Source organism: Diplotaxodon limnothrissa, linkage group LG5 (assembly GCF_057381915.1).
Source record: "Diplotaxodon limnothrissa isolate DT_005_m linkage group LG5, D_limnothrissa_male_GT1.1, whole genome shotgun sequence".
NCBI classification, from domain to species: Eukaryota; Metazoa; Chordata; class Actinopteri; order Cichliformes; family Cichlidae; genus Diplotaxodon; species Diplotaxodon limnothrissa.
The window spans coordinates 15,625,985-15,638,708 of NC_140600.1; the positions used below are offsets into that span (position 1 = coordinate 15,625,985).

The 12,724-nt window shown below is 41.1% G+C and overlaps 1 protein-coding gene across 1 annotated transcript in view; it reads right to left on the minus strand.

Annotated features, from left to right (window-relative positions):
- Positions 1-12,724, minus strand: part of plxna1b (plexin A1b) — a 187,209-nt gene that overhangs the window by 139,893 nt on the left and 34,592 nt on the right. The window contains exon 2 of the mRNA XM_085353144.1: positions 10,764-12,191. Coding sequence (XP_085209270.1) covers positions 10,764-11,942 — 1,179 coding nt within the window. The 5' untranslated portion in view covers positions 11,943-12,191. The remainder of the gene's footprint in view (positions 1-10,763; positions 12,192-12,724) is intronic.

The window sequence follows — 12,724 nt, forward strand, 5'->3', positions numbered from 1 at the left end:
TTTAGAGGATTTCCCCCAGATATATGGCAGTCTGCTTCAACAACACAAGTGAATGATGTACGTGAAGTCACATGGAAAATAAGCACACTGGAAGAAGGTGGTGGTGTGGTTACAATTTGTTATTTTTCATATTCCTTAAACTGGCTCATGCAACAACTATTTTTGTTCTGTTCTGCTTCCAAAAATCAAAAGCAATTCATCTCTGAGTTAAAGGAATTATTCAACCCCTCATGCATTTATACCTCATCCTATTATAGTGCAGTCACTAAACACGCTGTGTGTGTGTGTGTGTGTGTGTGTGTGTGTGTGTGTGTGTGTGTGTGTGTGACAGAGAATTTATCAATTTTCCCCCAAAGTACTCCTTTAAAAGTTCAGAGGATTTCACAGTGAGCTCTGGATTATTCTGTAAATCTGACAGTTATTTCATTTATCTTCAAAATATAACATTTCCTGTTCTAAGCCAAAAAGAAATTTAAAAAAAAGAAAAAGAAATAACACACCCTAATCCCCATAGCTTTTACAAACACAAATTTGCACTTGATATGCTAAGAACATATGTTGAAACGAGCCAAAATTAGAAGCTCACATCCGTCTATGTTTAGGATAAAAATAAGAAGGAAAAAAACCCCCCACCAATGTCAGGTGTGACACCACTGTGTCAATTATGACAACAACCTTGTTTCCCAGCATGTGACAAAAATGATGCATTAACGTCACCATGAGGAAAGAGTGTTCATTTAAAACCAAGGGCTTATCCACAGGGGAAAAAAATCATTTTGGTCCTGTGTGCCATCTATTATTTTTCCTTCTCCTTTTGATTCGTTCTAGCCATTTTCTAGGATGTGTTACTTGATCCTAACTGATCAATAATTTAGAAAAAGAAATTACTGCATCAATTCCATATTCATTGGTAGCAGGATGGTAATTTCTATGTTGAGTGCACTCCAGGCAGACGGTGAAACCTCAAGGAGTTGGCGCCTATTCAGAGAACTGCTTCCAAAAGCTGTCACCACATGTTTAGACCATAATCCAACTGAATAGAAAGAAGAAGAAGAAGAAGAAGAAATATTGCCTACTGGATAATACGAAATGCACACTCACTCATAAATGTACACTGTCACTTGAAAATGTATCTTTGTAAGCACAGTTAGAAAGGAGAAGATTGCATGTGATCAGGAGGCCCATTAGCCCAGCTGGGACATATGGGTGTAGAAAGTGAATGAATAACATACTTCCACCATCAACCACCACAGGTGCCCTTAAGCAAAGTACTTAACCTCTGACTGCTCTGATGGAGCTGCCCAGCGACCAGCAGTGGGAGATCGGGCTCTTTAAAGTGCTGACCCAAACAGCAAAAGATACTTTAACAAATTCTAACTCTGACTGTATCCAAGCTGTATTAAGAGCCTGTAAAGAAGTGAAGAAGAGGTAATGATGTAAGCAACACACACCCACACACACAGTACCGATCAATACATAATTACACTGGCAATTAGTATCGTTAGAGTGGTGCTGGAGATGGGGATTTGTTGAACTAAACACTCCACAGAGAGGGAGAGAGGGAGAGTTTTTCTATTGTTCTTTAATAATGGAATGAGAGCAACCGTGCGTATGTGTGACGCTGTTAGCTTACAGGGACGCAAAGCAAACCCGTGCCGTTTACAAAAAGAAAGAAAGAAAGAAAAAAGAAAAAAGAAAATATTCCTGATTTTAAAATCCAATTTTCTATCAAATGACCAAATACTAACTGAAACATGATTCATTAGGCCCAATAACTTTAAAGACAACCCACCCAATCAACATCTCCCTGCTCAACTCATTTAGACTGTCAATTAACTCTGTTCATCAACGCTGGCTCAATTAATCAGGTCTAATTACTTAAACACATTTACCGCCACATCCTTTTAGATTAGGCCTGCAGAAAGAGGACTGTGTTTTACAGAGACCACATGCAAGCTACATTCATCAGATCATATTTATAATGACGGATTTAATAAGGTTAGGAGCTGGCCTCAGAGTCAAATCCACTTTGTCTTAACACAGAAATGACAATCTGCTCGGTTAATTTAATGTGGGCTCATCAAGTGCAGAATATTTGTTTTAAGATGCTGCTGTAATGGCAACAAAAAAATATATATTCTAATTTAGTCGGTAACAATGTCACAACACAAGAAATCTGGTAACGAGCACCATTACGAGTACAACTAGACGATTTCCAATACCCAATTCAAAACATATTTTTTATCATTTATATTTCCATTTATATTTTTCAAAGACTGAAATGTAAGCAGGCTACTCAGACCAATCTTAACATTAAGAATTGGTTTGTTTTTTGCCACTGCAAACACTTTAACAAAAGGACCACTGTCGACTTTACAACAACAACAACAAGGCAAGTTTCCCTCAAACAAAATGATAATGTGTATTTCAGGATAAAAGAAGGAGAATAGTTTGGATGGATTATTTGAACAGATCTGGATTTCAGTCCTTTGGGTGTTTCACTAGAAGTATTTCCTCTTTTGGTCTGAAAAGCAAGATAGCATCATTTGCATACCCCACATTTGCAAATTATTTAGGACTGGACATTTACTGCCTGGCTTATCAACAAGTCAGGATGGAGCTCTTGTGACAGGTACACTAGACAATACTTTAGGTGTAGTTTTTTTCCCCACCTTCTTTTTCTGCATGCAAGGATAGACTAGAACATTTGTAGGTGCGTGCTTCCCCCATTCATTCTTAATGAATTGAAGACTTGATCCATACACTGCCTAAAATACCTACTTTACTTTTTTTTTTTTTTTTTTTAAAGTGGTATCAAAAGGTTTTGTAAATATATCTGGAGACTTCCACATTAGAGAGTAAATCAACAATTATGTTATACTCTTATAACGAGCAGCTCTTCAGAAGCAGCAATATCATTTTGTGTAGAATAAACAAGAACTAGTTTAATTTTCACAAAACTCATGCTCATTAAAAAAAAAAAACAACAACTTTAAATTAATTGTAATTATCGTAATGAATGACAGCAGAATCCAAGTAACTTCACAAGTAGTGGCTTTTAAACACTGCACGAGCAGTGAGCACTTTAACCAGATACATAAAATAAATATTGAACACAAAGTGACCACTTCAATATTGATTTCAGGTTTTGCATCAAATATCACCTCTGACACTGTGGGTCAAACAACAGCTGGTCTATGCAGCACACATACACACACAAAAAGTATTTTAGACGGACTCCTACTTGCTATGATTGATTCTACAAATGATTGATGCGTTGGCCTATGACAAAGTTCAAAACCTTCCTATCCATCTGGGGATCGAGAGAAAGCAGTGGGACATTTTGAATAGGGCAAATATAATCCTTATAAAGAGAAATTCCAAAGCCAATGAGCACAAGGGTGGTAGCAGGATGGTTTTCTCCCCTATTGTTACTCAAAATTCCAACAGAAGTATTTGGTTGTTAAGTACTTTGTCCTCACTGCAGCCCTAAATCGATCCCAAATTAAACACTGCAGGTTTTTACTAAATAATGTGTGGCGCATACACATGAAAAGCACAACCATATGTATGGGTTTTTCTGTTTTGTTTTTAATTCAGTTAGTTTGTGTGAGTCCATTATTGTGACTTGGCTCGGTGAATAACCAGTGCAAAATTTGTTCATTTCAAAGGGTTCACCTTTTCTTGCAATACTGTACAGTTCCAAGTGTGACTAATAGCAGAATATAAAAGGCCTACCAAAACAATATTATACACAAGACAATCTTGTGTACAATATGCATCTGTTTGCACTGGTCTGTAAAACATTAATGGCATTAAACAGACACAAAGAGTCATTGTAGCTAATGCTGTTCCCAGACCACATGACCAGCATGGTTTAGATTCCATATAAATATCTGCTATGACGGCCAATTAGAAACTGCCTTGAACAGCTCCAATACAAACCCTGGAGACCGCTACAGGGCATCTCCATTGTGGATTGCTGTGTAGTGTGCTAAAAGGATTCAGATGGAGATTTTCTAACTTAATATGGCCATGCTTCCCTCCACTGTCTTGATGTTAAGTCCACAACTTTCCTACGACTTTCTCCAACTACATTTCAGAGCACTTAAAAAAATAAAAATAAAATAAGGTCAGTGCTTGCTAGTTTTCCGTTTTGCTTACTGCAGAGAAAACAGCTGGAAGTGACCATCAGATAAGACAAATTCAGTGAGTAAGAAAACAATTCTGCAAAGTGACCTCCGAGCAACAAGGCTCCCCAACTTCCTCTACCTAAAGTGCACCTCTTTAATTTCTGTAATATTTCACATACCAAGAGTCTTCTTGTGCTCCTCTGTCCTCATTGTATAGCACCACCTACTAGACATACACATGGACAGATGTGCCACAACACACACAGAGTTGACATGACAGAAATGTGTGCCGCTGAAGAGGACAGTGCAGTGCCCAGGTGACGGACACCGATATTATTTGTGCAGCAGCCAGCATTCAATCACACTCTCCTCTCTTCCTTCCATCTTTCTCCCCTCTTTCAGTCATCTACTCTTTTCTCAAGCTGTTCTTGGCAGTGGCAGTGAAAAGATTTCTGGGGCTATCACTCTTCCTCTCACCCTTCTCTTCTCTCTGTCGGTGATTCACTGCCTCTCCTTCGAGCATGCTGGCTGTAAAAGGCTTGCTGCTCTCTCCTTGATCGTTCCTCGTCCTTCCTTACCAGCTCTACATACCATTTTGTCTTTTTAATCCATTCTCTGATAATATTCTCTTTTTGTCCCTGCCTTTCACACATGTGTCATATTTAGGCGGCTACAAGTTACACCTACAAGTTAGTCAGCCATGATTGCAACGCAAAACATGGCTCAACATCAAAGTCCTCATCTTCAAAAAGAAAAAAAAAAGAAAAAAAAGAAAGAGCACAGCGTCATTTTTCATCTTGCCTGTAGCTCATTCATTGGGTTTTGCTTTTAACAATTCAATTGGTGTACACGTAAAGACCCAAAATCACACATCTGAACTACTGCCTGGATATAATACATTTGTAAACAAAACAGACTTTGTAAATGTTCCTGAATTTTGGAAAAGGTATACGAATGCTTTTCACTCCGGTTTTCACTCCCTTCAAGTCTCTACCTTGGCTCACTTTGCTATTTTGCTGTCTTTTTCATCTTCTTAGCACCGTTCTTAACTTCCTATACTCTCTCCTGTATGTTGCTTTGGCATCCAACTCTTCCTCTGGATCAGACTCCCTCGTGTTCTTTCATTTTTAACGCCGCCCACGTCTAGCACCTTTCTTTCCCTCTCTCTCTCATCCATCTCTTGTTCCTGCTGCCCCTCTCTCTCGTCTAATTCCCACAACTCACTCACCCCTCCTTGCACTCACTTCTATACTGTGCCTCTCTCCTGTTTCTCCTCTCTTCTGACTACACTTTTTATCTTTCCTATTTTTGTAGTCATCTCCCTCTCAACCCTAACTTAGCAACTCTCTCTCTCCATCTCACTCTCCTCCTGTGGAAATGGTTTGTATTGATCCACTCTCAAACTAGGGAGAAGGTCAGGGGTTCAATAATAAAGCTCAGGGACAAAACACAGGCGCATAAACAATCTTACTCTTGCACGCACACACAAATCTTTTATCACAGAGCTGCTTCTAATACGCTCAAACATTTATGTTTACAGAAAACAGCTATCTCACTGTGACTATAAACATATCATCTTAATGATGGCCGAAGGCAAGAAATTACGATCCAGCACAAATCTGAAAATTTCACACAGCGTCTGGTCATGCATTACGGCTGTGTGGCCAACAGCTGTCCAGGCATACCGCACACCCCACCATCAACCACGCTTTGCCCTCTAAACTACTCTATGGAAGGGTCAGCCTAAACGCATTCACCCTTCACACCCACATCACTGAGCATTTCCCACACTACACAGACTGCATTCGAATTCCTGAAGCAGCTGAAATTCAGGGTGGGGCTCAGTACCAAACTTCAGTATCTTACGAGAATGTGTGTGGATATGTAGAGTGAGAGATTGACAATTTAAAAGTGTTAATCACCTAATTCTGCATGCCTGTGTTTTAATTACTAACCAACTGCACAAACATACAGAGATTTTTGCCCCTGATTGAACTATACACACTGCACTGACTTGTGCATGTACACATATCATTCTGATAGTAGCAGAAAACAAACTGCACTTGCACAAACATTATAATTGTCACGGTCCTGGGTCAGCTTCAGCCTCGCCTGGTCCAGTTTCAGCTTCGCCTGAAGCAGCCTCCTCTGCTTCTGCGTCGACCTCACCTGGTCCTGCGGCTGCCACACCGCCACCCAAGCCACGTTCTGCACCTTGGAATCGCCGGCCACTTTCCGGGCCACCAGCTGGACGTCACTGCCGCCCGTACGGTCAGCCCCCAGGACTGTTTCCCCGTCGCCGCCGGGTCCCAGTTAATTCTTTAGTCTAGTGTCTTAGTTTGGCTTTCTTGTATTCTCTTTAGTTTTCTGAGTATTTACTTAGCCGCCCTCTGTGTCTCCCTGTTATCGTTCTCTGTGTTTCTTAGTTGCTCCGTCTCCCCTAGTCAAGTCTGCGTCTATGTTACATTTCCTGTTTTACTTTGAAGGTCTGTGTCCTACGTGAATGTATTGAGTTTCACTGGTTAGCATTTATCATTTTTCAAGTGTTACGGACCATTCAAATGCTTTAAATAATGAGCTATTCATTAATTCATGCAGCACTGTCTTCTGTGCACTTTAAACTTATGTTTCTCACACTCCTAACCTATAGCCAATTATGTCTTTAGACTGTGTGAAGAAGCCTTTCGAGTAGCCCACACAGGCCTTTAAACTTCACATTAAGGCCCCCAAAAGGTTCAAACCCTACTCCTAACAACAGGCCTAAACACTGCACCACTGTGACATCTGAGGCATTTAAGTACATACAAATCATCTGTTATTATTATTCTGTCTAACTGAGTTCTGTGCTTGTCATGTTTAATCATTTATGCAATGCTCTAGCTTCAAGGCTGAAAAAAATAGTCTCAGATTTGAGATTGGTCAGGTCACTGGTGGCGGTTAAGGTCAGTGGTGGGCAGCTGACACAAGGTCAGTGCTTAGGGGAAACTTCGCCTACATCATTAACCTGGGTCTAACCTCTCATGCTTTGCTGCTGCCACAGGGTCAGTGGGTCGGCTTATCTGTGAAGCTATTACATCATCATCATCATCACTGATGACAACTTGTAAGGGACAACAGTTTTTGAGATGATAAATTAACGGCAGATGTAAGATTACCAAAGCTCCTGTAACAATGGCTGCAACAGAAACGGTGTGGGAAGCAAAGAGAAGGGGCAGGAACAGTGTTATTAACAGAGCATGAATGTGTGATTTGATGAAGGAATCGCTGGCATTAAAGTGAAGATTGTAGCAGTATTAGGTCTGAAGAATCCTTGGTGGGATGTTCTTTGAGAGGAAAAAAAAAATCAATACAAATTGCAAAATGGAGAAAAAAAAAAGGGGGGGGGGGGGGGGGGGGGGGGGGGAGACAGTTTCAAACTGTCAACTAGGGCTGAACGATATATCGCATTTGCGATAATATCGCGACATGATCAAGTGCAATTTTCTAACCGCAAAGGCTGCGATTATACTCTGGACATGTCCAAATTCATGGGCTGCATCCTCCTGAGGCCGCATTTGTAGACCGATTACGTCACAGCGACGCGCCGAAGGCTGTCCAAATTACTACCATATCCCAGAATTCATAGCGCGGCCCAGCCAAACTCCAGTTTCCAACAATGGCGGCCGCTACTAAGTTTTAAAATTACTCATACTAATCTTTCTGGGTCACAAAATAAACTTTTAACATATTTTCAGGCGAGAAAGTAGTTGTGTAAACATCAAATATCTGCTCGGTTTATCAAGATATCCCATATTTGCAAAAGTGCTTCGACGTTTTCAGAGACGTCTGCTACCCACCAGCTCGACAGCTAGCCGGGAGCTCGAGGGTTACTGATGTGGCCGAGAACGGCACAACTCCCGGCACATCATTTTCAGATCACCGCGGAGTTTCGCTGCTCGGGTTAAACGTAATATATAAGTCACTTAGACAACCTAAAAATGTTATTGTTGGGCTTTTTTCAGTGTTTTGTTTGTTCGTGAGTAAATCGGTTTGGCTGAGATTAAAGTTATTAGATTAGATAAAATAAAACTTTATTAATCCCCCGGGTGGGTTCCTCCTTGGTTTTCACACAGCTGACTAAACGTCAAACAGAAAACTTATTAAACAGAAGTATGAGACAGTCGAGAATTTACGCCAGTGTCTGGTTATATTTTAGATAGCAAGAAGCAGACGGCCGAGTTTATTAAACTCCACCGAGACAGCGGTGACGCTAATCAGAACTAGCCTTCTGATTAGCTAATCAGAAGGCTAGACCGTCCAATTTCACGCCTTTAAACTTTAAAGGCGTGTTTGTGTGTGTGTTTATACAATTGCTATTATGTTTGCACTTTATGTGTAATGTTACTGACTGCAGAGATCAGTAAGATGTGTGTATTTTTTATTTATTAGTTTTATTTATTTAATATTATTTTTTAATTGAATGACTGTCTAGTAGTTCACAGATGTCGAAAAACTGAGTGTGGTAAAGCCACTGATTTTTTTTATGTATATTTCTGCAATCTGCACATTGTACTGACTTTCATTTTAATGTTTACACCAGGGTTCCTTGTCAGCACTTTATGCTCAGATGTTTGTAAGCTAAAAATAAACTATTGTGTATGTTCAAATATACTGTTGTGATTGAAGAAGTTAAATAAAAATGTCAGTCATCAATTCATGCATCACCTCATGTCATCATAACAGAGGTCTGTCTTCCAGGAAAGAACAGTTTAAAATTAATGTAATATAGTATTGGCCATACTATATGATGTATTGCTTGTCTTTGTTTAATAATACAGAAGACAAAGACCTTAAAAAATAATCGCATATCGCATCGCAATCGCAATATTGGGGCAAAAAATCGCAATTAGATTATTTTCCATAATCGTTCAGCCCTACTGTCAACAGCACTATTGTGTCATAGCAGGAAATGCGTAGGTGCAACTGATTAATAACAGCTGCATTCCATTAAAATAGAGCCTTGATATGGTGTACACTGGCTTCCCAGTATGATTTATTGGGACACTTAAATGAAAACCATAATTAATGTTATTGGACACACCTGTGCTCCTGATGTAACAAGGGAAGCGGTCTTGGTAAAACTGTGTTAGGCAGGAAATCTATTTTGAAGTCAAAGCCAACAATCTACAGCAGTTTAGACTCTGCCGAGGTTGGGTAGGAGTTATCATGACAGCATTAAGCTTATCAGCACAATGCAACAAAGTTATCTACCTGGTAACGCAAACTTGCACATATAGTATTTGACTGGGCTTCACAGTGAGTTACCAGATGCACTGCACCCCATAAATGGTAAAGTCAAACTCTTTGCAGCACTCTGCACCAGTAGCTCCTGCAGTACCAGTGCAAAGGTCTAATTGAAATAAATGAGATAGGCTGCTTTTTTGGCCCTAGAGCTATTGTCAGTGTGATGGGCCCTAAGAATGAAAAGAACCGTAAAGAATGAAGACAGCCACTGAACAGGAAAAAGAATACATCTACAGAAGGTGGTAAAAGAGGACTTGGCTGGGTCATTCACATCACTTATACTACCACACAAAACACTCCTGCGCACTCAAGCTAATGAAGACCTACAAAGAGAAAGAGTGCTGTTCTTACCAACTATCCCACTCCATTAGACGCAACACAGGGTGAATGGTTTGTGTGTGTGTGTGTGTGTGGTTGTGTGAATGGAAGACACCTGCCGCTAAAGTGGTGTTCACTGACATTTAAAGAAAAAAGCTTTAAAACGGGTCCTTTAATTAAGCTATCTTAAGAAAGAGCAAGGTGGAGGAAATGCATGGGTGCTTTTAAAGCAGACATAGGATGTAAGATGTGGACGCTGAGACAGGTGGTCAGCTAAGACAGAGACACCCCCCCCCAAAAAAACACAAAAAAAACAAACACAATTTGGGCAAAAGTTTTGGGTAAAGGGGAAATGGTGAAAAGATCCATGAATATTTTCAGAAAATACAAAGGATGTTAGCAGGTACACATGTTCACAATGAAGAAAGCCAGGCTATGTCTGTCTATTTGGAGTGTGTTGGCTGTAATACATGCAGGGTCATGCACTGTGGATCAGTAAGTAAAAACCAAGTCTAACTCATGCTATCCCACAGGATCTCACACTGCAGTGCACCGAACAATACTGTGTGTATGTGTGTGAGAGCGTGAGGGCTCCTCCTGAGTGACATTTCACAAATCCAGGGGACTGGGCTAATGATGTCCCCTGTCTGGTTAAATCAAAGCACCAAGATGTTGTGGAGTAAAGAAAAATGCATAGAGAAGTGAAAAGAAAGGCAGCAGGAGAAAGAAATTATAAATGGCATAAAGTATGAAATAGTCTAAGTGCAGGCATATAGCAGCAGTCTACATTGGTGATGTAGCACAGGTAGTCTGCATTCAACTAGTGGCATTAAAATGTGTTTTGTCTGAATGAAAAGCATATGCTCTAATAGTTCTTTTATTACAAATTCATAAGAAGAGGTTGTATCCAAGCAAGGAAGTCTTATAGTACACAAGTACAAACATATGTGTGTTGTGACAAAAAATTAAACTTACAAAATCGCTTACTACTAACTAAAAGCAGGAGTAACAAAAAAGATTTGAGCTTACCGAGTTGATACAGGCGAGCTCCTTGTTAAGCAGCCAGGGTAGGGAGAGTTTTCCATCTCCCCTGTAGCAGGACTGGATCCTCTCTTTGATCTTTTTTTTTATCTTCCTAAGGGTGAACAGGCACAATGCTGACTCTTTGGGTGGTTTGGCGCGATTCTTCTGACCCTGAGAGAATACTGTGAAAAGGATGTCTTCATTTTCGGAAATCCCAAGAGAGTTGGCCAGCTGCCGGCCCGGTCGAGCCAAGAAGGCGTCCTGCACCAGGCGGTACTCCACCCCATCTTTAGTGCAGCCAATGGGGAACTCAACGTAAGAGTAAAACTTTGGATCATCCATGCAGAGACGCACAATTTTGGAGGTGAAGAACTGCTCCCCGCTGGCATCAGGTGAAGTCAGTTGAGTATCCAACTGCATTGTTAGATAATAGACAAACTGCTCACTGCTGAAGCTGTAAACATAATAGATGTCAAAAGCAGGGAACTTGGATAAAGTGTCCGAGGGGATCTTCAGCTGAGAAGAGACAAACTCATCCTGATAGACGAAACTGAACATGTCAGCATTTTCTTCATTCTCCATCAGTTTTCGGCTGGACAAGGTGGGGAAGTACTCAGACTTGCCGTCGATGGGAGTTCCGATAAAAAGCTTGCTGGTAGGACTTTGAGGGGAGCTTATGATGACTCCTGACATGGTACCCGACTCTGCCACACTCGAGAGGTAATGCTCCTTGCGGTGGTGGGGCTCACCAAGCTTAAAGAGGTCATCCAGACGCAGGAACTGACAGATACCCTGTGAGGTGCTGCCACAGGCGATAAGTCGGTTTTGTGCATAGTCTATAAGAAGAAGCTTGTTCACATTCGGGGTTTGGGCCAGCTCATGATTGCAAGACTGGACACTGGGAGGTGGGTAGCACTTCTCATTGTCCACCACTGGGCCAGTCATGTGGCTGCGCAGATTGGTCAGGTTTCTGGAAAGCTTGAAAATCCGGTTAACAGCTCCCACATAGACTTCTCCAGTTTTGTTATGAATAGCCAGATGTGTGAGCGAACAATCAGCTGGGATGAATCTTTTGAAGGGCGGGGGCTGGCCTCCAGACAAGGATGAGCTCATGATGACTAAAAGCCCTATGAGGAGAAAGTTCCCCTGGCCAGAGGAGGCCACTGACCGAGCTAGGTGACACATATTTGGTATGTGCACAAGCAAGGCTTGGGAGGGGGGTAGGGAAGGAGAAAGAGAGCGCAAGCTGTGGTTCCAAATCCCGAGTCAGGATTTTTTTTTTTTGATAGTTTCGGTTCTACTGTCAAAGATTAAGAGGGAGGGAGAGAGAGAAGGATCAGAGAAGAGGAAGCAAAACTCCTATTGATCCGCTGTCCTGTTCTCAGCGTTGTGAGCAGTCACCAGGAACATCCACAGAGCCACGATGTGGAAGCCCTGGAAGGTAAAAAGAGAAAAAACACCTTGAGTGCTCAAGGAAAATTTCTTATTGATTATGCATCAAGGAGGCAGTAAGGCCCACAAATTGCACATCCAAAATTAGAAGGAAAAAAAAAGCCAAGCTGACATTTGCCCTAGTTATAAATAAATGATATCAAATCAAGTCTGGAAGGCAAATGTGTGTCTGCATTTAATTATGAGTGAAGATGCAGGGAAAGCATAGGCCAACTATTAAAGGCTCTGTACACATAATATAAGCCTGTGAATGAGTTATAGACTCACAGCATTGAACTCCTTAATATTTCATATCTTTCAGTGTTACTGTGGTGGCTTCGGAGGAGGTGTGCTCTTGAAAAAGGGCCAGTGGGCACTGTTACATTGACAGCAAGCAATTTATAGCCAGGACTGCTTGAAGGCTTTACTGTCATGCTCTCCCCAGTTTCAACCCAGTCTGATTGTAACTATACCTGCACTTCTGACAACTGTAAACAAGCACCAGGCTTTCATGGAAGCACAGCAGGCAACCACAA